Below are 21,686 nucleotides of genomic sequence, written 5' to 3'. Positions count from 1 at the left end.
TCCTTGTCATATGCCAATCTCCATTTTTTATTTTTTTTTTAAATATATCTTTATTGATTTCAGAGAGAGGAAAGGAGAGGGGGAGAGAGAGAGAGAAACGTCAATGATGAGAGAGTCACTGATCGGCTGCCTCCTACATGCCCCCTTACTGGGGATCGAGCCCGCAACCCGGGCACGTGCCCTGACCGGGAATCGAACCCCGATTGCCTGGATCCTAGGTCGACACTCAACTGCTGAGCCATGCCTGGCCGGGCATACCAATCTCCATTTTTAAAAAAATATTAAGGTTCATGCTAGGCTTCTAGTTTTTTTCCAAGTCCCAACTCCAGTTTTTTTTAATTGGTCTCATGCCTTTCAGCTATTTTATGTGTTTCTTTCTTGGTAGATTAAGACATAAACTGTTTATTCTAGTTTAGAGTTCCTTTTGTATTTTCTGCGATATGTATCAAAATGCTAGTGAATATGTTAGGAAGGTTTTATAAAAACATACTGGATGAGTGAATGAAATTCCTCTCTTGTTCAGTCTCTGTTCTATAGTAGATCTCTCTTTCTCTGGAATCTTTTACCCTCTTTATGGATGTTATCCCCACCATCCAATACAAATATGTTACACTTATGGGCTAATTATATCTATGTCCAAAAAAATAAGTATTTTTAAATGTTCTTTTAAATAAACTGGTGAGTAAAGTTAATTTTATGTTTAATTGCTGTAGTCAGATGTAACTACTCACTATTCTTAATGCTTTCTTGTTTCATTGCTTTTGCTTATGCTCTTCCTTCTGATTGTCTTTCTTGCATTGTCTTATGACCATATCTTATCCATTCTTCAAGATCCAGCTCAAATGCCACAAAGCCTGTCTTGATTTTTTCCACGAGCCAGAAGTCATCTTTCTCTGTTCTGTACTTTAATAGTGTTGTCTTAGTCCATTCAGGTTGCTATAATGGACTAGCATAGACTATGGCTTATAAATAACAGAAATTTATTTCTCATAGTTCTAGAGGCTGAGAAGTCCAAGATCAGGGCTTGAATAGATTCAGTATCTGGTGAAGTTTGCTTCCTGGTTTATAGATGGTTCTCTTCTTGCTATAACCTGACATGGCAGCAAGTGGCAAGAGAGCTTTCTGGGGCTTCTTTTATAAGGGTACTAATTCCATTCATGACCACTTCCCCCTGATGACCTAATCAACTGCTAAATGCCCCACTCTCAAATACCATAACATTGGAGATTAGGTTTTAATTTATGAATTTTGAAGGGATACCATCCTTTGAATAATTTCTTCCTTCTCTGGAAAGCTTTCCCAAGGTGTCTCAGAAATAATCTTGTTTTGGATGTTGCAATATTGTGATTTATAATAAATAAATATTTGGTCATCAGATGACTAAAATATATTTCTCATATATATTTGGTCTTCTGTCACAATTCCTGGTTCACAACTCCCAGAACTCTTGGAATTTCTTAAGTGCTGAAAGCTGAAAGAAAGGAAGGAAGGAAGGGAGGGGTCTTTTGTTATGTTAATGAGGTGACTTTTGGAAAGCCTTGGTTAGAATGGGGGCTAGTTGCCAATGGAAATTTCCTTGTGATTAGCGTTGAAATTTTCAGCCCTACCCCAGACCTCCAGGGAGGGGAGAGAAGCTGGAGGTTGAGTCAGTCACCAGTGAGCAGTGATTTAATCTATCATAACTACGTAAGGAAGCTTCCATTAAAAACCCAAGGGGATGGGGTTCTGAGAGCTTCCTGGTTGGTGAACACTTGGAGATGTGACAAGCCTGGAGTGCCTTTCCACATACCTTTCCCTGTACATGTCTTCCATCTGGCTTTTCCTCAGTTATGTCTTTTACAATAAACCAGTGATCTAGTAACTTGAATAAACCAGTGATCTAGTTACATGTTTTCCTGCATTCTGTGAGCTATACTAGCAGATGAGTCAAACCCAAGGAGGGGTTTGTCAGAACCTCTCATTTATAGCCAGTTGGTCAGAAGTATAGGTAAAAATCGGACTTGCATTTGGTATTCTGACTTGGAGGGGGTTGTTGAGAACCTCCAGTCTGTAGCTCGTTGGTCAGAAGCACAGGTATTATGGCATTGTGGTTGGAGTCTGAAGTGTGTGTGTGTGGGGTGGGGGGGGGGGTTTGTAGAACTGAACTCTTAACTGTCGCATCTGACACTGTCTCTGGGAATGTCATAATTGAGTTGAATTCTCAGATATGCTACTGGTGTCTTAGAATTGGGGTGTGAAAAAATCTAAGGAGACATCTATACGAACGTAATTTAATATAACATTATATATAATAATAGCATGCATTTTTGAACTGTCGGTCAGTGTATCTGGGCTATATTTACACATCCCTGGGTTTCAATTTTTTAATAAATATACAGTGGGTGGCGGGAGCATCAAATTATTTGATATCTAGGCTTTTTTCTAGCTCTACATTTCTGTGATTCCATTATTGTTATAAATGATTGTGATCATATTATAGAAGTATAAAAGCAGGGAAAGCTTTTTAAGGGTAAAGGAAAACTGAGGAAACGTGAACTGCTGTTTAAAAGATACATATATTTTATTTACTATATAGATTATTTTCACTAAGCAAAGGTAAAAGCTTTTTTTTTAGCTATTATTTATTGTAACATCTTTCTTTAGCCCTGTTTTTAGACATATAGCAACTGCTCCACCTGAATCATCTCCTGCAAATGATATGAATTTAGAGGATGAATTTATAATTGATGAATCAGATAGTTTTGCCAGTCGGTCTTGGATTACTATACCAAGAAAGGCTGTGCCTCACAAACATCACACGATATCCCCTCCTGAGAGCACTGCACTCCTTCAAAGTAAGAAGTCAAGAGAAGAACATCACAACTTAACAACTACAACTTTGACAAATGACAAACATTCTGGCAAAGCTCATCCAGTAGAGAAATCTCAGCCCTCTAATCAAAGAAAACTGGGTAGGAATTGTACTTTGGCAGATGAAGGGGAAGATAATTATAAATCTACAAAAAATGAAATGTATTCTAAAAATGCAGAAAAATCACCTGGAAACAAAAGGACTATAAAGCAAAAACAAAAAAAAGTTAAGGCCAATGTAGTTGAAGAAGAGGTTGATGTGGAACAAGCTAAAGATAAAAGTATCAATATGTCACGTATTGCCCAAGACAAGTCACAGAGAAATTCAGACAGAAGTATGAAAGCATGTAAAGAGAAGAGAAATGTCCGTATTTCCAAAAAACAGATGCCACCTGTAGGTAAGTGTTTATGTTATCTATAACTACAAACATTATTCTACTATTCTGTGTTTTTGTTATATTCCTGTTTAGCTTTGGAAAATAGGCAAAGTAAACCTAAATCTACAAAGAGCCTCAAAAGCCTATAGGTTGTTTTCTAGAATTTTATATGTAATTCAAGTCCAACTTGCTTGATTTTTGTGTAACTTCTAACATGGCAAGCACATATAAAGGGAGAAATAAGAGGGAAAGGCTAGTAAAGAGATAGTTACAGAACACAAATAAAACAGCATCATATATTCTTGAGGTTTATTTAAATATAAATTGGGGGGAAAAAACCAGGATGGTGTGGGGCTGTTTCTTGTAGGATAAAAATCCATACTCTTCTGTTCCATCATTTACTCGTTTATCTAACGGTCATTAAATGCCAAGCAAGGTATTAAACACTGAAATAACAAAGATTACTAAGACACAATTTTCACCATTAAAAAAGATCAATCTGGTGGGCTCTCTATACCAACAGAACACATAACGTCCATAGGATGATAATGGAAGCACAGAGAACAATTATCTTAACAAATATCTCAAGAGATCTTTTTATCTTGCGTCACTTTATCATTTACCATCCAGATTGGGACACTTGAGGGTGAAAGATGATGTCAGGGACAGTAAGCATAAATGGGGTTGTCCCAGACAAACCTGAAGTATGGCCACCCTCATGTCATTATTGTATAGTGATTGAGGTTTTTAGTGATGACACTGTCATGAAGAATAGATCAATTTCTCTTCTTTGTACCACTTTTGTTTTTTTTTAAATGTATCTTTATTGATTTCAGGGAGAGGAAAGAGAGGGAGAGAGAGAGATAGAAACATCAGCGATGAGAGAGTCATTCATTGGCTGCCTTCTGCATACCCCCCACTGGGGATCGAGCCCGAAACCTGGGCATGTGCCCTGACTGGGAACTGAACCTTGATCTCCTGGTTCATGGGTTGCTGCTGAGTCTCCAAGCCACACCAGCCAGGCAGTATGTAAGAGAGAAAAGGTAGTTGTTTTTATAGAAGGAATTTTCTTCGGAATAGTGAGTGGAATAGAAAACACGTATGAACTGTACTAGACACCTTGTTTGTATGTAGTATAATTTTATCCTTGGCAGCCCTATAAGGTAGGAGGTAACACTTAAAAGACGCTAAAAAATACCGTCTCAGGACCTGTCCCATTCTAGAGTCCATGTTTTTTCAGCTATATCAAGAAGTTTTAAAATAAGTGAGAATGTTTTTGATGCTCAAATTGGAAAAACAGCCAACCAGAAAACTCTTGACCAGAATTGTATATGTCCCTGAAGGCTCTAGATGACTATACTATATTGCTGATTTAGAGGGGAGAAAGATCATATTAAGGCACAATAGTTAAGCTAGTTTTTAGAAAAACAGATTCTACTTTAATATAGTTATTATTTAATTACTTATTATTTTGGTGTTTTAAAAAATATATCCTATAACATAGGCTTTATATCACAGGAATTAATAGTTGTCAGATTTCAATTTTGTCTGTGTGTGCCTTTGTGTATTTGAAAAAATGTTCTTAAAATAGAAGGGAAAAAACAACCTTTTCTATTTTGTGGACCTCTTTTGTAAATGTTAGACATGTGCCACATTTTTATTGAATTGTTCTTAATTTTTTTGCTTCCTTCAGTTTCTAATTAGCAGTTGACCATTTTAAGAAAATAACGTAAAGAATCTGACTAAAGTGAGGGTGATAGTTACAAGAAAGTTTTTTTTCTTACTAGTTCCCTAAGTAGAATATGAATTCACAAAATTTGAAGCCACAAAATTTTGATTTATCCGTAATTTCTTAGGAAGAAACATATCAAGAAAGTATATTGGAAGGATATTTTCTTTAATTGTAAATGTTAAACATTTATTGAGTACCTACTATATTTTGCACACTAACTTTCAGATGTATTAAATTCCATTTTATCTAGATTGATCAGGAAATACAACATATGATTATCATACCAATTGTATTAATTTTCTATTGCTGTGGTAACAAATTACTACATATTTAGTAGCTTAAAACAACACGCGTTTATTATCTTGTAGTTCTGTGGGTCAGAGGGCTGAAATGGATCTCACTGAGCTAAAATCAAGGTGTTGACATTGTTGTATTCCTTTCAGGTGGTTCTAGGAGAGAGACTGCCTTTTCTAGCCTCTTTAAGTCACCTGTATTCCTTGAATCATTGTTCCCCTTTTGCGTCTTCAAAGCTAGCAATGCCAGCCTTCCCATTTCAAATTTCTATTGCTGCTGCTTCCATCAGCCTGTCTTTCTCACTGTGTACTACTTTTAAGAACACATGTAGCCTGGCCGGGCGTGGCTCAGCGGTTGAGCATCGACCTAGGATCCAGGCGATCGGGGTTCGATTCCTGGTCAGGGCACATGCCTGGGCTGGGCTGCGGGCTCGATCAATGACTCTCTCATCATTGATGTTTCTATCTCTCTCTCTCCCCCTCCTTTCCTCTCTCTGAAATCAATCAAAAAAAAAAAAAAAGAACACATGTAATGAAATTGGGTCAACCTGGGTAATTCAATATAATCTCCTTACTTTCTCAACTCTGGGTGTTTTAATGTGCTGTTCCTTTTGCTTAGAAAATTTTTCCTAAATGTATTCTGTTTCCTACCAAGCTCTGTACGCAGTTTAGTTATCACTTTAGTTGATTATTACCCCACCCTGATATAGTCCTATATGTGTTCCAAGAGTACCCTTTTTATTATATCAAACATGATTAGTTGCTGAATTTCTGTATTTTCCTTTAGAGTCTAGACTGAAAGTTCCACAAGAACAGGGATTATATCTTTCCTATTTCTAAAATATACCCCAGAACTTATTAGCCTTAGCAGTTATCATATCTCTGGGTCATTGGAATACATTGTCATCAGTGACAGAAGTATGACTCTGTTGTGGATGAATAATTTTGCTGTGTTTATTAAAATATGACCCACCTTTGAATCCTACTTCTTTACATGTAAATATGTAAAATTTTCTGCACTAGTAAAAATTGATCACTTTTACAAGTCACCTCTTTTTCTAACTATTGCCTTGCTTATGACATGTCCCCGCAGTTCTAAGTTAACTCTGTTCGCATTACCAACTGTTCATATATCAGTTGTATCTTCTGTATGTGTTCTCATTTATTAGTTTTCTAAATTATTTGTCATTCATTTTCTAATCTTTCCTGATCTTGAACTGGTTTCTGAAATGATGTTCTTAATTGGCTTAATTTTGACTTTGTATGATATTCTTTTTCTGTACCACTGTCTAAATAAGTCTTTGTTGATAACATTTTCCCCCCTCAGATTCTTTTCCCCTTAGTCATTGTTCACATTGATTATTTTTTTCTTTTTAAGTTGATTCATGAACATGGGCAGTAATTTCTGTCGTCATGAGCACCTTTCATCTGTTAGAGCAGTTCCTGAGGATACTTTGACAAGCATAAAGGATGGGAAAAAGGGGGGGAAATAGAAGACAAAGGAGTTAGATGAGGGTAGAGAAATAGAATGCAGGAAAATGATGTTCATCAATTAAGATTCTTGCAGTTTTACAAATAATTTCTTAAATTACAAATCAGTGGCAGCCATGTTGATAATTCTGTACCTTTTGCTTTGGTATTTTGTAAATTGGCCCTTTATTATTTTCTACTTTCACTCCCTGAAAGATCTTTACTATTGAATTTTTACTTTGTATGTGGTGGTTCTTCCAACATCTCCCATTGTCATCACTTCCAAAGTACTGTTTGATACTATTATTATGCAAAATATTGGTAGATTCTTTACTTTCTCATCAACTTTTTGTGCCTTATTCAGTATCAAGGCTAGTATTTTTCTTTTACTCCTTTTATAAACATGAATCATTCTCTTTATCCCAAATTCAAAGAACTGCCAAATTCTATAACTTACTATCAAAATAGAATCAGAGTCATACTGCTGTAAGGGATCTTGACCTAATTTGGCTCATTTTCTCTATTTCTCGACTTCTCAATCAAGTTTAACTGGGAGAATGACTGAATCCCTTGGAACAGAGCTTTCAAACTTGGATTTGCATTTGAATTCTCTGTGGATCTTGTAAAAATACTGATTAATAGACTGACTTAATAGGTCAGAGGTGGACCCAAAATTCTGTATTTCTAAGCAGTCTCTCCCAGGTGATTCTGGTATAGTTGGTTTGTGAACCATACTTTGAGTATCAAAAAGCTAGATGTTATCTAAAATAGCTCATGCTGGGTAGCACTTTTGCCAAGGTCATTGCCTAGTGAAACACTGACTTCAGTCTGAATTTATTATTTCACGGCCTATTTATTGAGAGACTATATATCCCAAACACCATGTTATATGCTATAGATACTAAGGATGACTGAGATGCAGTTTCATTGCAGCCTAGTTAAATACTAGCTAACTTCTGATTCTGTAATATTCTGGCTCTCCCTGTTTCTTAGTTTGATTTCCTTCTGTGTCTTTATTGATTACTTTTCCTTGTTTCACCTGTAAATTTTTGTGACTCTCCATATTCCCCAAGTTTAATCGTTTGTACTTCCTTTACATTCAGACCTTGAGAAAATTATCCCTTTGCATTAGATATTATCTGTTTGAGTTATTTCCCCAAATTTATCTTTTTAGTGAAAGCTCTGGTCTTTAGTTTTCAGATTTCAGCTCCTATTATGTTCTTTTTTTATTCTATATAGTTTAATAACTAATTATGTGATTATATGTAATACCCACTGTATTGGTCTTACATACCTTTATGCAGTTTACTTTATGATTTTTTTACCTATTAGGTTTTTAATTCCTTCTTTGGCTCTGTACTAATCTTTGTCTCAGATGCTTAATAAATGCTGGTTTCTTCACTTATTTTATGCAAGAAAAATTTTCATTTTGTCTATTAACATCTAGTGTTTTAAACCTATTTTCAAAAAAGTGAAATTCTCCATTGTTAAAACCATTTTGGTGGTTTGCCCATCTCAGCTGCAATATTTATATTAAATTAGTCTGTATTTCCCTGATTTCCCCTTCTTTCTGGTTGTTAGTCACAAAAATAAAACTACAATTTTCTGTCTCTTTTGTTAGATTCTTTTTTTACCTATTTGCCTTAGTAGTAAAATGAAATTACTATTGATTTCAAATCTTGTCAATTTTATTTATTTAGCTTGCCATATTGTTTCTTTTCATCCTGTTTCCTCTTTAAAAATTTTGTTCACAGTCTTTCTTTTGTATATGAAAGATCTTTTTATTGAAAATTCACTTTAAGTCTTCTCTTCCAAATAATTTGATGGACAGAAATCATTATTTCAAAACAGAAAAGCAGTAGTTACCTTTTTTTACTTGGGACATTGGTAAGTAGTTGAAAGGAACCATATCTCTTATTTTTCCTTTTCAGAATATACTTATTGTTTTGGTTCAAGAGTATATATTAGTTATTAAGCAATGTGAAAAGCAACTGACGAAAGTTAGAGATCTTATTGAGAACATGTAACTTTTTAAAAATAGAAATGAAAAGAAGCCCACAGGATATATTTAAGAAGTTTCTATAATTGAGAGGGTTTTGTTTTTTCCCCAATCGGTAGTGGTTTTCTGAAAATACTTTGGTTCAGTAGAATATGAATTGATTTTATGGTTTTCTTTAATTTAGGAAGTAAGAAAAGTAGCACCAATGTTCCTCATACAGCAAATCAGGGGAAAAATAGGGAATGTGGAAAGAAAGATTTTTCACATGGATCCAAGAACAACAATCTTGTACTTGAAGAAGTGACTTTGACTGTCACGAAAAGCCAAAGAACTTCCAGGCGTCCATCTAATTGGTGGGTGGTAAAATCAGAGCAGAGTAAGTATTTTTATTTAAATTTTGTTTATTAGGAGCTCCTCCAAAATTATTCTGTAAGAGGCTTTATGTTGATTTATATATACTCATTCTTCAGAGAAAACCTATTGACAAAGTTAAATTGGGTCTTCAATAGAAATATTAAATCTGTTAATTAAAAAATATTCATTAAGGCTGTCATGTACAGTATTCTAGATATAGGGGTTCGGCTATGGAAAAACAAAACAAAAAGCAAAATATTCTAGCTTTCTGTGGACTTACATTCTAGCTGGGGAAGACCAACAGTACAGATACGTAATTCATGAAGTGATAAGGTAATAAGAAAAAGCAGATAAAGAGTAGAGATGGGAAATAGATGGCAGGGGTGGGGGTGGATAAGAGGATAGAGCAGAATACTGTTTTATAAAAGGTAGTGATGAGAGTCCATTATGACATTTTAGAGGGCATATATGAAAAAAGTGAAGGAGGGAGCCATGCAAAGAACTTTATGTGAGGCATTCCAGACCAAGGGAGCAGTATCTGTATAGGTGCTGATGGAGCATGCTTGGCATGTTTGAGGAATGTTAAGGCCAGTTTGGCTGAAGAAGAGTAAGTCAGGGGAGAAGTCAGAGAGGCAGGCTATAATAAAGTTTAGAAGAAGTGTATTGGGAGGCTGCTAGAGGATTTTAAGCCCTAATGTGACTTGATTGACTCATCTTACGTGATTATTCTTACTGCTATGTAGAGAGGAAATGAAGGCTGGGTAAAATGGAAGCATGGGTCCTAGTTAGATTGTTGGAGAGAAGAAATGAAAAGTGGTTGGATTCATGTTTTTAGAAGGTAACTCACGGGAACTACTAAAGAATTAGAATTAGAGGAGTCTAGGATGATTTTGATTTCTGATTTAGGTATCTGGGTAGATAGATATACTTTTCATTAAGATAGGAAATAAAACCAGAGGGACAGATTTAGGGAAGAGGGGTAGGTGAAGATATCAGCATGTAGATAGTAATAAAAGTTATGGGTACATAGGCCCCTCAAAGATAGTACATAGAGTGAGAAGATGAAGCTGGAACCTTGGGGAATAACAGGACCTTAAGGATGCCTAGAAGAGTAGTGGGCAGAGCCAGAGAAGGTGGTTTTGGAAGCTTGTGATAAATTTAGAGTTTTTTGCATGTATCAATAAATGGAAGAGCAGCATAGTTTATGAATTTAATTTGAAAACAAATGTAGCCTATGGGATTGGTGTGTGTGTGCCTGTGTGTGTGTTTATATGTAAATATAATTAATGTTAGTATTTCAGTCAGCCAGATCGTCTAGATAAATATTATGTTAACTTTAAGTTATCATTGATTCTTTCAGGTCTTTTTTATACCAGTTCTCCAGTAAGAAATGAATTGTCAGTGCATCACAACAGTGGGCGAAAACCTGCTAAAAAAACAAATCAATCATCTAAGAATACTGGGGGAAAAAATGTTCCACTTAAAGGGCAGAAGAGAGCTAATCGAGGCCGCTCAAGAGCACATAAGATTTTAAATGCAAAAGATTCCAGAGAAATTATTGACCATGATGAAATTTCTGGTTCTTCCCAGAATGAGTCTTTGGAATGTGATGAAGCAGACATGGCTAAGAAAAATCTTGATCATTCGGGGTAATGTCTGTTATGTTTACAATATAGTTATTTCTGTTGTTTAGCATTTAATAGTTTATCCATGTTGTTTGACCATTTATAGAGAGGCAGTTTAGCATAAAAGGTTCTGTAGCCTGACAGACCTGGTAGCCAGGCTCTGCCATTAGCTAGGTGACACCCCAGGCCAAGTAATACTCTGAATTTGTTTGCTCATATTAAAATGGGGATTAATTATATGGCTTATGGGAGGTAGTGATAAATTTAATAAGGTATTGTTGTTGCCTGAGAGTTGCTTCCTTTTTTTTTTATTGTGGTAAAAACACATAACATAAAATTTATCATCTTAATCATTTAGAGCATACAGTTTAATTTGCTTCCTTTTAAATGAGGTTAATGTGATTTTCATAATTAGGAATACATCATAATACTTTTCCTAAGATGATAATAGTTAACATTTTGAGTGCTTATCATGTACCAAGTACTTGTTTTCAATGAATTCTTATCAGTCCTAACAACCTAGAGAGTTAAGTACTGGTGTCTTTTTTTAATTTTTAATTTTCAAGGTACTTTATTTTTAAAACAGGTCACAACACTAAGCTTCTGACCCATAAGTACTGTTCTTACGCATTTTTGCTTATGATATAGCATTTTTTTATTCGTTCAACAAATAACACACATGTATGAGAAACTGCAGGATGTTGTGGATGTACTTAAATAAATTATAAGAGTGCCCTAAAATATATTAATGTATGTCGTTATGGTAAAAAAGAAATCCCATACACATTCTATTTAACTTTGTCACACCATTTTCATATCTTCTTTCCTACTCAGTTTCTTTTTTTTTAAAAAAATATATATATCTTTGATTTCAGAGAGAAGAAAGGAGAGAGGGAGAGAGAGATAGAAACATCAATGATGAGAGAGTCATTGATTGAGCCTGCAACCCGGGCATGTGCCCTGACTGGGAATTGAACCCCGATCGCCTGGATCCTAGGTTGATGCTCAACTGCTGAGCCATGCCTGGCCAGGCTATTCAGTTTCTTTAAATGAAATATTTCAGGTATACAAAAAAAGTAACACCTGAATCCCCATGATCTCGCTTAAGAAATAAAATATTATAGTGACCATTGAAATCTCTTGTGTACTTTTGCCAAGCCCATTACTCCTCTCCCTTGTTAGAGGTAGCCACTACACTGAATTAGATAGGTATCTTTCTCATGGATGTTTTTATACTTTTTCCTACATGTGCATATATGTATAGGGTGTCCCCAAAAATACATACACACACTTTGAATAATTGTAAAGGCAGTGTTTATTAAAATACATTTCATTTTCTTTTCTTTTTTTAGTATATCTTTATTGATTTCAGAGAGAGGAAAGGAGAAGGGGAGAGAGAGATAGAAACATCAATGATGAATCATTGGTCAAGCCCACAACCCGGGTATGTGCCCTCACCGGGAATCGAACCCTGATCACCTGGATCCTGGGTCGACGCTCAACTGCTGAGCCACACCTGGCCAAGCTTTTCATTTTCTTTTATCAGCTATTAGCTGTTAAAGTGTGTATACATTTCATTGTTTTAAAACTTTGTAAAAATGGTTTCAGATTATACATGTCCTATTCTGTCTTGTTTTTTTCCACTGTTCATTATATACTTTTGAGGTTATTCATGTTGATAAGTGATTTATTTTCATTCCTTTTAGTGGAGATTGGCAACTTCCCTTAAAGGGCCAGGTAGTAAATATTTTAGGCTTTGTGGGTCAAGAGGCAAAATCAAGGCTATTATGTAGATACTGAAATAACCATTTAAAATGTAACTTTTTAAAAATGTTAAAATTATTCTTAGCTCTTGGGACTTAAAAAATCAAGTGTGTCCAGACAGAGTGGCTCAGTGGTTGAGCATTGACCTATGCCCCAGGAGGTAACCAGCTCAATTCCCCATCAGGACATATGACCCGGTTGCAGGGTGTATGCAGGAGGCAGCCAATAGACGTTGATGTTTGTCTCTCAGTGATGTTTCAGTCTCCCTCTCCCTTCCTCCCTCCCTAAAATCAGTAAAAACATATTAAAAAACAACAACAAAAAAACACCAAGTGGCTGGTTGAATTTATAGTATCATTTTATATGGATATATGAAAATCTATTCATCTAGTCTCTTAATAAGGCTTTCTAATTTTCCAGTATTAAAAACAAATTTTCTGTGCACATTTTATATATGTTTCCTTGTGTACACATGTAAGAGACTTCCAATAGTATTATATATATACCAAGAAGTACAGTTGCTGGATTTTAGGGTATGTATATATTTAACTTGCCTAAATCCTGCCAGATGCTTTCCAAATAGGTTGAGCCAATTTACAGTCCTGCAGAAATGTGAAGAATTCTCATTGCTCCATGTTCTCACCAAAATGTGTTGATGTTAGAATTGCTATTAACACTTGACCCTTGAACGACATGGGGGAGAGGTGGCAGAGCCTTTGCAGTCGAATATTTGTATTTTAACTTGACTCCTCAAAACTTAATAGTCTACTGTTGACTTGGAAGCCTCACTGATAACATATATACCAGTAGTTGTTTAACATATTTTATATGGTAAATGTATTATTTACTTATTCTTACAGTAAAATAAGCTAGAGGAAAGAAAATGTTATTAAGAAAATCATAAGGAAAAAATACATTTACAGTACAGGATGTATTTATTGGGCAAAAAAAATCTGTATAGGTGGACCTGTGCAGTTCAAATCCTTGTTCAAGGGTCAACTCTATTTGTCAGTCTAAAGGGGTGTATTTCTGGATTTAATGTGCATTTCCCTAATTATTAGTGAGATTAAACAGTTAAACATTTTTTCATTTGTTTCATGCCCATTTTAAAACAGATTGCCTCTTTGTAAATTGCTTGTTAATACCTTTTGCTCATTTTCTATTTTTTTTTTCCCAGTATTGATTTTTAGGAGCTCTTTATATACTTACGCTTCTAATCCTTAATGGTTCACATGCATTATAAACATCATCTTTGAGTCAGTGTGTTGTCTTTTTACCTTTTAAGGATGTCTGTAGTGTCTTTCAGATGGAAGATATAATTTTAATGTAGTTGAATTTATCATCCTTTCAATGTTTTGAACAATTGTTTTATTATTTATTTACTTTCTTTTTTTAAAAAAAATATATCTTTATTGATTTCAGAGAGAAGGAGAGAGATAGAAACATCAATGATGAGAGAATCATTGATCGGCTGCCTCCTGCACTCCCCCTACTGGGGATTGAGCCTGCAACCTGGGCATGTGCCCTGATCGGGAATCAAACTGTGATCTCCTGGATCATGGGTCTATGCTCAACCGCTTAGCCATGCTGTTGTTGTTTTATTGACTCTAAGGTCATATAGACCTATTTTCTATACTTCTGAAAAGTTTAACTTGTGCCCTGGCCAGTGTGGCTCAGTTGGTTAAGCATTGTCCCATGCACTGAAAGGTCGCTGGTTAGATTCTGGGTTAGCACACATCCCCAGGTTGCTGGTTTGATTCCTGGTGGGGGGCATACAGAAGGCAATTGATCCATGTTTTTCTCTCACATCAGTGCTTCTCTCTCTCTCTTTCCCTCCCTGTCCCCCTCTCTGCATTTCCCTTCCTCTCTCTAAAAATCAATTAAAAAAACTCCAAACAAACTTTAGCTTGCTCTTTTATATTTACTTTTTTAAACCATCTGTAATTTATTTTTGTATTTTATGTGGAATAGGAAATCTAAATTCTTTTTCTCCATGTAGATAATCAGTTGTCTAATCGGTTATTGAATAGTGCGTTTCCCCCCACTGATGCATAGTGTCCTCTGTCTTGTCTTAGATTTCCATATTTATATCAGCTTGTTTCTTACATCATTTAATTTCCATAAGACTCTAGTTGGTATTGAATATTATCTCATTGTGGATTTTATTTGTATTTCCCACATGACTAATGATGATGAACAAATTTTTTCATATGCTTATTGGTCATTTGCATATCTTTAGAAAAAGATCTTGGCTGATATTTAATTGGGCTGCTTTTTTTTTATTGAGTTGTAAGAGGTCTGTGTATATTCTAGAAACAAGTCCCTTGTCAAGTAAATGATTTCAAATATTTTTCTATACTGTGGGTTGTCTTTTAGCTTTCTTGATGGTATCTTGAAACAAACATTTTTTAGTTTTGATAAAATCCAATTTACCTATTTTATCTTTTTTAAAAATATATTTTTATTGATTTCAGAGGAAGGGAGACGGAGAGAGAGATAGAAACAACAATAATGAGAGTCATTGATTGGCTGCCTCCTGCACAATCCCAACTGGGGATCGAGTCCGAAACCTGGGCATGTGCCCTGACTGGGATTGAACCCTGACCTCCTGGTTCATAGGTCGATGCTCAACCACTGAGCCACACTGGCTGGGCTATTTTATTTTTTATTGTTTATACTTTTGGTGTCAAATCTATGAATCCTTTGCTCAATCCAAGTTCATGAAATTTACCCTATCTTTTAAGAGTTTTATACTTATAACTCTTAGGTTTAGATTTTGAATCCATTTCAGGTTAATTTTTGTATGTGCTGTGAACTTTTTAGTTATCCCATAACCATTTGTTGAAAAGACTATTCTTTCCACATTGAATGGTCTTGGCACCATTGTTGAAAACCAGCTGACCATAGGTATATGGCTTTATTTCTGGATTCTCACTTGTCAGTTATTGTTCCAGTACCACAGTGTCTTGACTACCATTGCTTTATGGTGAGTTTTGAAATCAGAAAGTGTGAGTCCTCTTTTTTTTCTTCTTCTCAAGGTTGTTTTGGCTATTCTGGGTTCCTTGTAATTTTCATAAAAATTTTAGAATCAGCATCTCTATTTCTACAAAGATGTCAGTTGGGATTCTGATGGGGATTGCATTAACTCTTTATATCAATTTGGGGAATATTGCCATCTTAACAGTAAGTCTATTGATCCATGCACATGGGATGTTTTTCCATTTATTTAGATCTTTAATTTCTCTTAATGTTTTCAGAGCATAAGTTTTAACATTTCTTTTAAAAAATGTATTTCTAAGTACTGTGTTACTTTTGATACTATTTTGAATGGAATTGTTTTTTAAATTTTATTTTTGGATTGTTGATTGCAAATGTATAGAAATACAGTTGATTTTTGTATATTGATCTTGTATCCTGCAAGCATGCTGAATTGACTTATTAGTTCTGATAGTTTTTTAGTGGATTTTGTAGGATTTTGTAAGTGTAAGATAATGTCATTTGTGAATAGAGATAGTTATACCTCTTCCTTTCTTATCTGAATGCTTTCTTATATTTTTTTCTTGCCTAATTGCCCTGGCTAAAATCTTCAGTACAGTGCTCAATAGAAATGGCATTACCAGATTTCCTTGTCTTGTTCCTAACCTTATGGGGAAAGCATCTAATTTTTTCACAATTCAGTATGCTTTTAGCTGTGGGCAGTTCATGGGATGCCCTTTACCAGGTTGAGGAAGTTCCTTCTATTACTAGTTTGTTGAGTGTTTTTACCATTAAAAGTTTTTGTATTTTGTTAAGTACATTTTTTTTTTGCACCTAGTGAGGCGCTTATATGAATTTTATTTATTATTCATATGTATTATGTTAATTATTTTTTGGATATTAAACCAAACTTCATCTCTGCTATAAATCCCATTTAGTCATGATGTATAGTTCTCTTTATACGTTGCAAGATTTGGTTTGCCAGTATTTTGTTGAATTTTTTTGATCTGTAGTTGTCTTGTGGTGTCTTTGTCTAGTTTTAGTATCAGGATAATACTGACTTCGAAAGTGAGTTGGAAAGTACTCTTCTATTTTTTAGAGAGTTTGTGAAGAATTTGTATTCTTTCAGTGCTTGGTGGAATTCAGCAGTGAAACCATCTGGGCCGAGGCTTTGCTTCCTAGGTAGTTTTGTGATTACTGATTCACTCTCTTGTTATAGGTCTTTTGAGATTGTTTATTTCTTCTTGAATCAGTTCTGGTGATTTGGTTGTTTCTAAGTATTTGTCTATTTTTCCTAGGTTACCTAATTTGTTGGCATATAATTGTTCATAATATTTTCTTATAATCCTTTTTATTTCTTTGGACTGTGATGGTAGGACCCTCAGGGGTAAGAGAACCTCTAAAAATAAATTATCAGAATACTCAGAAATTTGCATGCTTGCTAATTATGTTGTATGTGAATTGTTTTCTCACATATGATAAGTGCCATCTGGTAAACTGAGTCAAGAAACAAAGCGTTAAGACTTAAAAGAGAGATGAGAAGAAATTATACAGTCTAGGAATAATGTATCTTGTTTGCATATATTGGGGATAAACTAATTAGCTGGTAGCTACCAAAGAGCTGGAGCTGGGTCCCTTTGGACACCTTACCTATTCCTCAATAGGCTGATTGGGGGTATCAAAGAAAACAATTTCAGTTGTTGGTGGATTTTGTAAAAAACTGTGATAGATTAACTGTGTAGTATATATCATAAGCTGCCTGTAGGTAATGTCTTTTGTGTCCTGTCATCATTTCCATCTTAGGCTAGGTGTGTGCCATTTCTCTTATCTGAATTTTTCAAATTAGAACTCTCTTGGTAGGTCCTAGAATCATATTGCCTTCCTGGGCTAGTTGTAAGTTCTAGGATCTGAACGGGTTTAGGGGTTAATTGTTAACAATATTATATTGTCTACCCACCTGTGTGTCCTATTTTATGAAGAAATGTAAACAGTTACAAACTTTATATTTTTATAGAGTTACAGGAAGTTCAAAAGATGAAGATAACATTGTGACTGCAAAAAATATTCATTTAAAGCCTCAGAGCAGTGGACACCCATGCAAGACACCAGCAGAGTCTGACTCTGATTCTGGAGAGCCTAAGACTTTAGTTTTGGAAGGAAGGTATGCATGTGTTCTAAGAACCATAGGACTTACTCACTGTGTCAGTTACTCATTGCTGTGTAACACATTACCTCAGAGCTTAATAGTGACTTGCAAAGCATTCAGTGTTTCATGGTTTCTGTGGGTCAGAAATCTGGGAGGGGCTTAGCTGGCTAGTTTTGGCTCAGGAGTTCTCATGAGGTGCTGCATTCAAGATACCTGTTTGGTGTGCAGTCCTTTGAAGGCTTGACTGGAACCGGAGGACTTACTTATAAGGTGGCTTCCTCACAGGGCTGTGAGCTGGAGGCCCCAGTTTCTTGCAGTTTGCTCCTCTCCATAGGGCTGTTCAATAAGGCAGTTAGCTCCTCAAAGCCAGTGATCTGAGAGAAAGTATGACTGTAATGGAGGTCATAGTGCCTTTTAATGTCTCTGAAGTTGCACGCTGTCATTTCCACTTCATTCTGTTAGTTAAAACAAGGCGCTAAGCCCAGACCACATTTAAGGAGAGGAGAATTAGGCCCTGCCTCTTGAAAGAGGAATATCTAAGAATTTGTGGCATTCTTAGATATGGCGCACTCAATGGGCAAGCCAACTAACCTATTCTTATAATATCTGAAGCCATATATCCTTTTTAAAAATGAAGGAATTATAAATTATTCTCAGACTTAAGGGCTAAGGTTTCTTTACTATTTGGTGGGTTATGACTACTAGACCTATAATAGGTTCATAATAGGAAAGGACTCTAGGACCGAGATAAGCTAAATCATTTCTGAACAATTTCTGGACTATATTTTAAATTCCATTTTTTTGGTAATAGTTTTTTTTGTGTTTTTTTTTTTTTTTTAAACATTAAGCTGATTTATATCTAATTTTATTTCTTATAATTTGATTTTTATTGAAGAATGTTATTTGATTTGAGTTAAATTCATAACTCCGGTCCCTGAGTTACTTTAAAGGACTATAAAATTCAGAATTTGTCATATTTGACAGTCAGTTATAGAATTGAATTGTAGATTCTTTGTTTTATGCAGCTAGTAAATATATTGTTGATGGCCTATAACATTGTTATTGGTTTTATAAGAAAGAAACCTTTGTCAGTTTTAGGAGAAAAATGATCTTTAAGGTAGATAATTAGATATATGCATTATAAAAGCACAATTTTCATGGTTTACTTTCTTTTCTTAAGTGGACCTTTTAGGCTCGAGAATTATTTAATGTCTGGAAAGAATAATTCAGATGTAGATGATGAGGAAGATCAAGAAAATTCAGGTAAGTTGTTCATTTTCTACTGTCTTGATTTTTATGGCACCATGCATATGTAATTAGGTGTGCTATGTTTTTTTTAAATTAACACCATTGGTAAATGTGTATTGAGTACTTACTCTTATGAGCCTTACTATATGTTTAGAGATTTGTAAGACCTTGTACCTAGGTGAGCGGGAGGGAGATAAAAGAGAATGAGAGTGAGTGACAGTCCTTTCTTTCAAAGAACATAATGAAGTAATTGACACTTAAGATATCTACTTCAGTATTTAAAAGTGTTGATAAGGGTGTATAAATGAAGCAAGATTAGTCATGTATTGATGATCCCTGGAGTTGAATGATGGCCATATCAGGTTTATTGTACCATTTTCTCTGTTTTGAATATGTTTGAAATGTTCCATAATAAAGATTTTAAAATGCATCTTAATGGAGAGTTTTATAATTTTTTTTATGCCTCTAAACAATGTGTGATAGAATATAATCTGTTATACTATATTTTTCTTAATTCACTAAATTCTTTTCCTTTAAAAAATGGTTTCTCCCTGTGTTTACATATATTTTGTTATTTTTCACCTCTAAATTGAATGCTTTATTTTTCTACTTTTTATTTGGTAAAGAAAAAGCAGAGAATTTTCCTGAGTATAGTTTTGGCTTACTTTTTGGTTTGCTTTTATAGCTTTTTTTATAGCTTAATTTTATAGCTTTTAAAAATAGTTTCTTATTGTAGTATACTCTAAATTATAGTGATTTTTTTTTTTTACTTAGTAGTTATTTAGCAGTACATTAGTCAAGAACCTGGTCTCCAGAGTTAGGAATCTAGGATTGAATCCAGCTCTACCACTTATTAGCTATGTTTTCTTGAGTAAGAAATTTCAGTGGTCTTAACTTCAGCTTCTTTATCTGTAAAATTGTGATATCAGTTCTAATCCCATAGATTGATATAAGGATTAGTACACATCCCTTGCTTAGTTTAATAGCTGGTATATGCTAAATAGGTAATGTTGGCTGTGATTTTATGAAGTTGTGTTTTGTTTTGTTTTGTTTTATGTTAATTTCTAGTTTCATTTCATTGTTCTGGGAACTTTGGCCTATATTATTTATTTTTTGAATTTATTAAGGTTTTCTTTGTGTTCCGAGGTATGCTTAGAACACATAAAATTCATGGAAGAATTTTTTATAATTCTTCTATGGGTGCTTGAACAAGAGAATATTATTTTTGTGTGTAGAGATATGGATTTAAAAATATGTATTCATTATTCTGATAATATAAGTGGATATATATTTTGGAATATACTTTGAATATTTTTGGAATTCATAAGTATTTATGGAATGTTATAGGATACTTGCTATGTATTCTGCTAGAAGCTAGGGATGTGGTTGTGAACAAAACTGACAAAAATTTCTGCCCTCATGGAGCTTACTTTATGGGGTCCAGGATTTAAGACAATAAAAACAAAATAGCAGAACTTAAGATTTGTTGAATGTTGAGAGTAGAAAAATAAAGCAGGGATTTTAGGGTGGAAATGGGGGCTATGTTTTTAGGTAGATGGGTGGAAAAGGCCTCACCGAGGAAGTGATCATTTGAGCAAAGATATGAAAGAGAAGCTATATGGGGAAATAGTGCCCCAGACAGAGGGAAGATCTAGGATAAATGTTCTAATGTGGTAGAGTCTGTTCTGATGGAGAAAAACACCAAGGAAACCAGGAGGGCTAGAGCAGAGTAAGAGGGATAGAGTAGTAGGAGATGATGTCACGAGGTGACAAGAATGAGATCAGTCACATAGAATATTAAAGGCTGTTGCAAGGATTTTGGGCTTTTACTAAGAGAGATGGGAAAGCCATGGAGGGTTCTGAGCCGAGGAGAGGCATGACAGACCTGTAAACAGGGTCACTGTGGCTGTTGTGTTAGGGATGGACTGATGAGTTTGGGGGTGCGGTGGGGGTTGGTATAAGGTTGGAAGCAGGGAGATCAGTTTGTAAGACATTAATAACCCCAGTGAGAGGTAGTGGCTTGAACTAGAATGGTAGTAGTGGAGAGGTGGAGAACAGTCATAGGATTTTAGGTATTTTTGAAGATAGAGTCAACACGATTTCCTGATGGGTGGGATTTAGAGTATAAAAGAAAGAGGTATCAGGGATTATGTTAAGGTTTTTGGCCTGAGCACCTGAAAGAATGGTGGTGTCATTGCTTGATTTTGAGATGACTAGGGAAGGAGCAGATTTTGGGAAAAAGAATAGGATCTTAAATTTGGTCATGTTATCTTTTTTATTATTCTGACTTTATGTCCTTACATTTGATTTGTGAAGTTTGTTAAGATCTGCCACAGTTGAAGTGTTTTTCACTGCAATGGTCTTGTCTGTTTCTCCCTCTGTTTACCGCAGCGTTTGCTATACATGTTTCATTGCTGTTAGTGAGCATGTACACCTTCATATGGAATGTACATGCTTTGGTCAAATTTATCTTCTTGATCCTCTTACAATGCTTTTACCTCATAGTCTGTTTTGTCTAATATTAATATTGTGATCCTTGCTTTCTTTTGGTTTGTCGTTGTTTCTTACATTTTTGTTTATCCTTTTACTTAAACTTTTTTACAGAACTAAAATGAAGTGACTTAGAAATAGCACATGATCAAATTTTTAACTTGCTTTGTCAGTATTTTTTTCTGTTATGTTTAACATATTTATATTTATTCTCAAACAGGTGTGCTGGTTACTTCTTTGTAAAGTTGGTAGATATTCTCACATATGCTTGCAAGAACTCAGGAATTTTTTTAAAACACAATAAACAACTAATCGAGTAGTAAAAATAATCTTGAGTCATAATCTTTTTTCCTTTAAACTAT

At 34.8% G+C, this 21,686-nt stretch overlaps 1 protein-coding gene across 2 annotated transcripts in view; it reads left to right on the top strand.

Moving 5' to 3' along the window:
* The window catches only part of CENPC (centromere protein C), a 72,841-nt gene that overhangs the window by 20,110 nt on the left and 31,045 nt on the right, over positions 1 to 21,686 (top strand). The window contains exons 8-12 of one of the 2 annotated variants that reach the window (XM_081141733.1): positions 2,644 to 3,248; positions 8,906 to 9,097; positions 10,436 to 10,724; positions 17,455 to 17,601; positions 18,767 to 18,849. In XM_081141733.1, coding sequence (XP_080997859.1) covers positions 2,644 to 3,248; positions 8,906 to 9,097; positions 10,436 to 10,724; positions 17,455 to 17,601; positions 18,767 to 18,849 — 1,316 coding nt within the window. The remainder of the gene's footprint in view (positions 1 to 2,643; positions 3,249 to 8,905; positions 9,098 to 10,435; positions 10,725 to 17,454; positions 17,602 to 18,766; positions 18,850 to 21,686) is intronic. The other variant, XM_081141734.1, reaches the window with a different exon arrangement.

This window comes from Miniopterus schreibersii (assembly GCF_964146895.1).
Source record: "Miniopterus schreibersii genome assembly, chromosome: 1".
NCBI lineage: Eukaryota > Metazoa > Chordata > Mammalia > Chiroptera > Miniopteridae > Miniopterus > Miniopterus schreibersii.
Note: the sequence above shows the minus strand (reverse complement) of the source record. Positions and strands in the feature narration are given on the sequence as shown.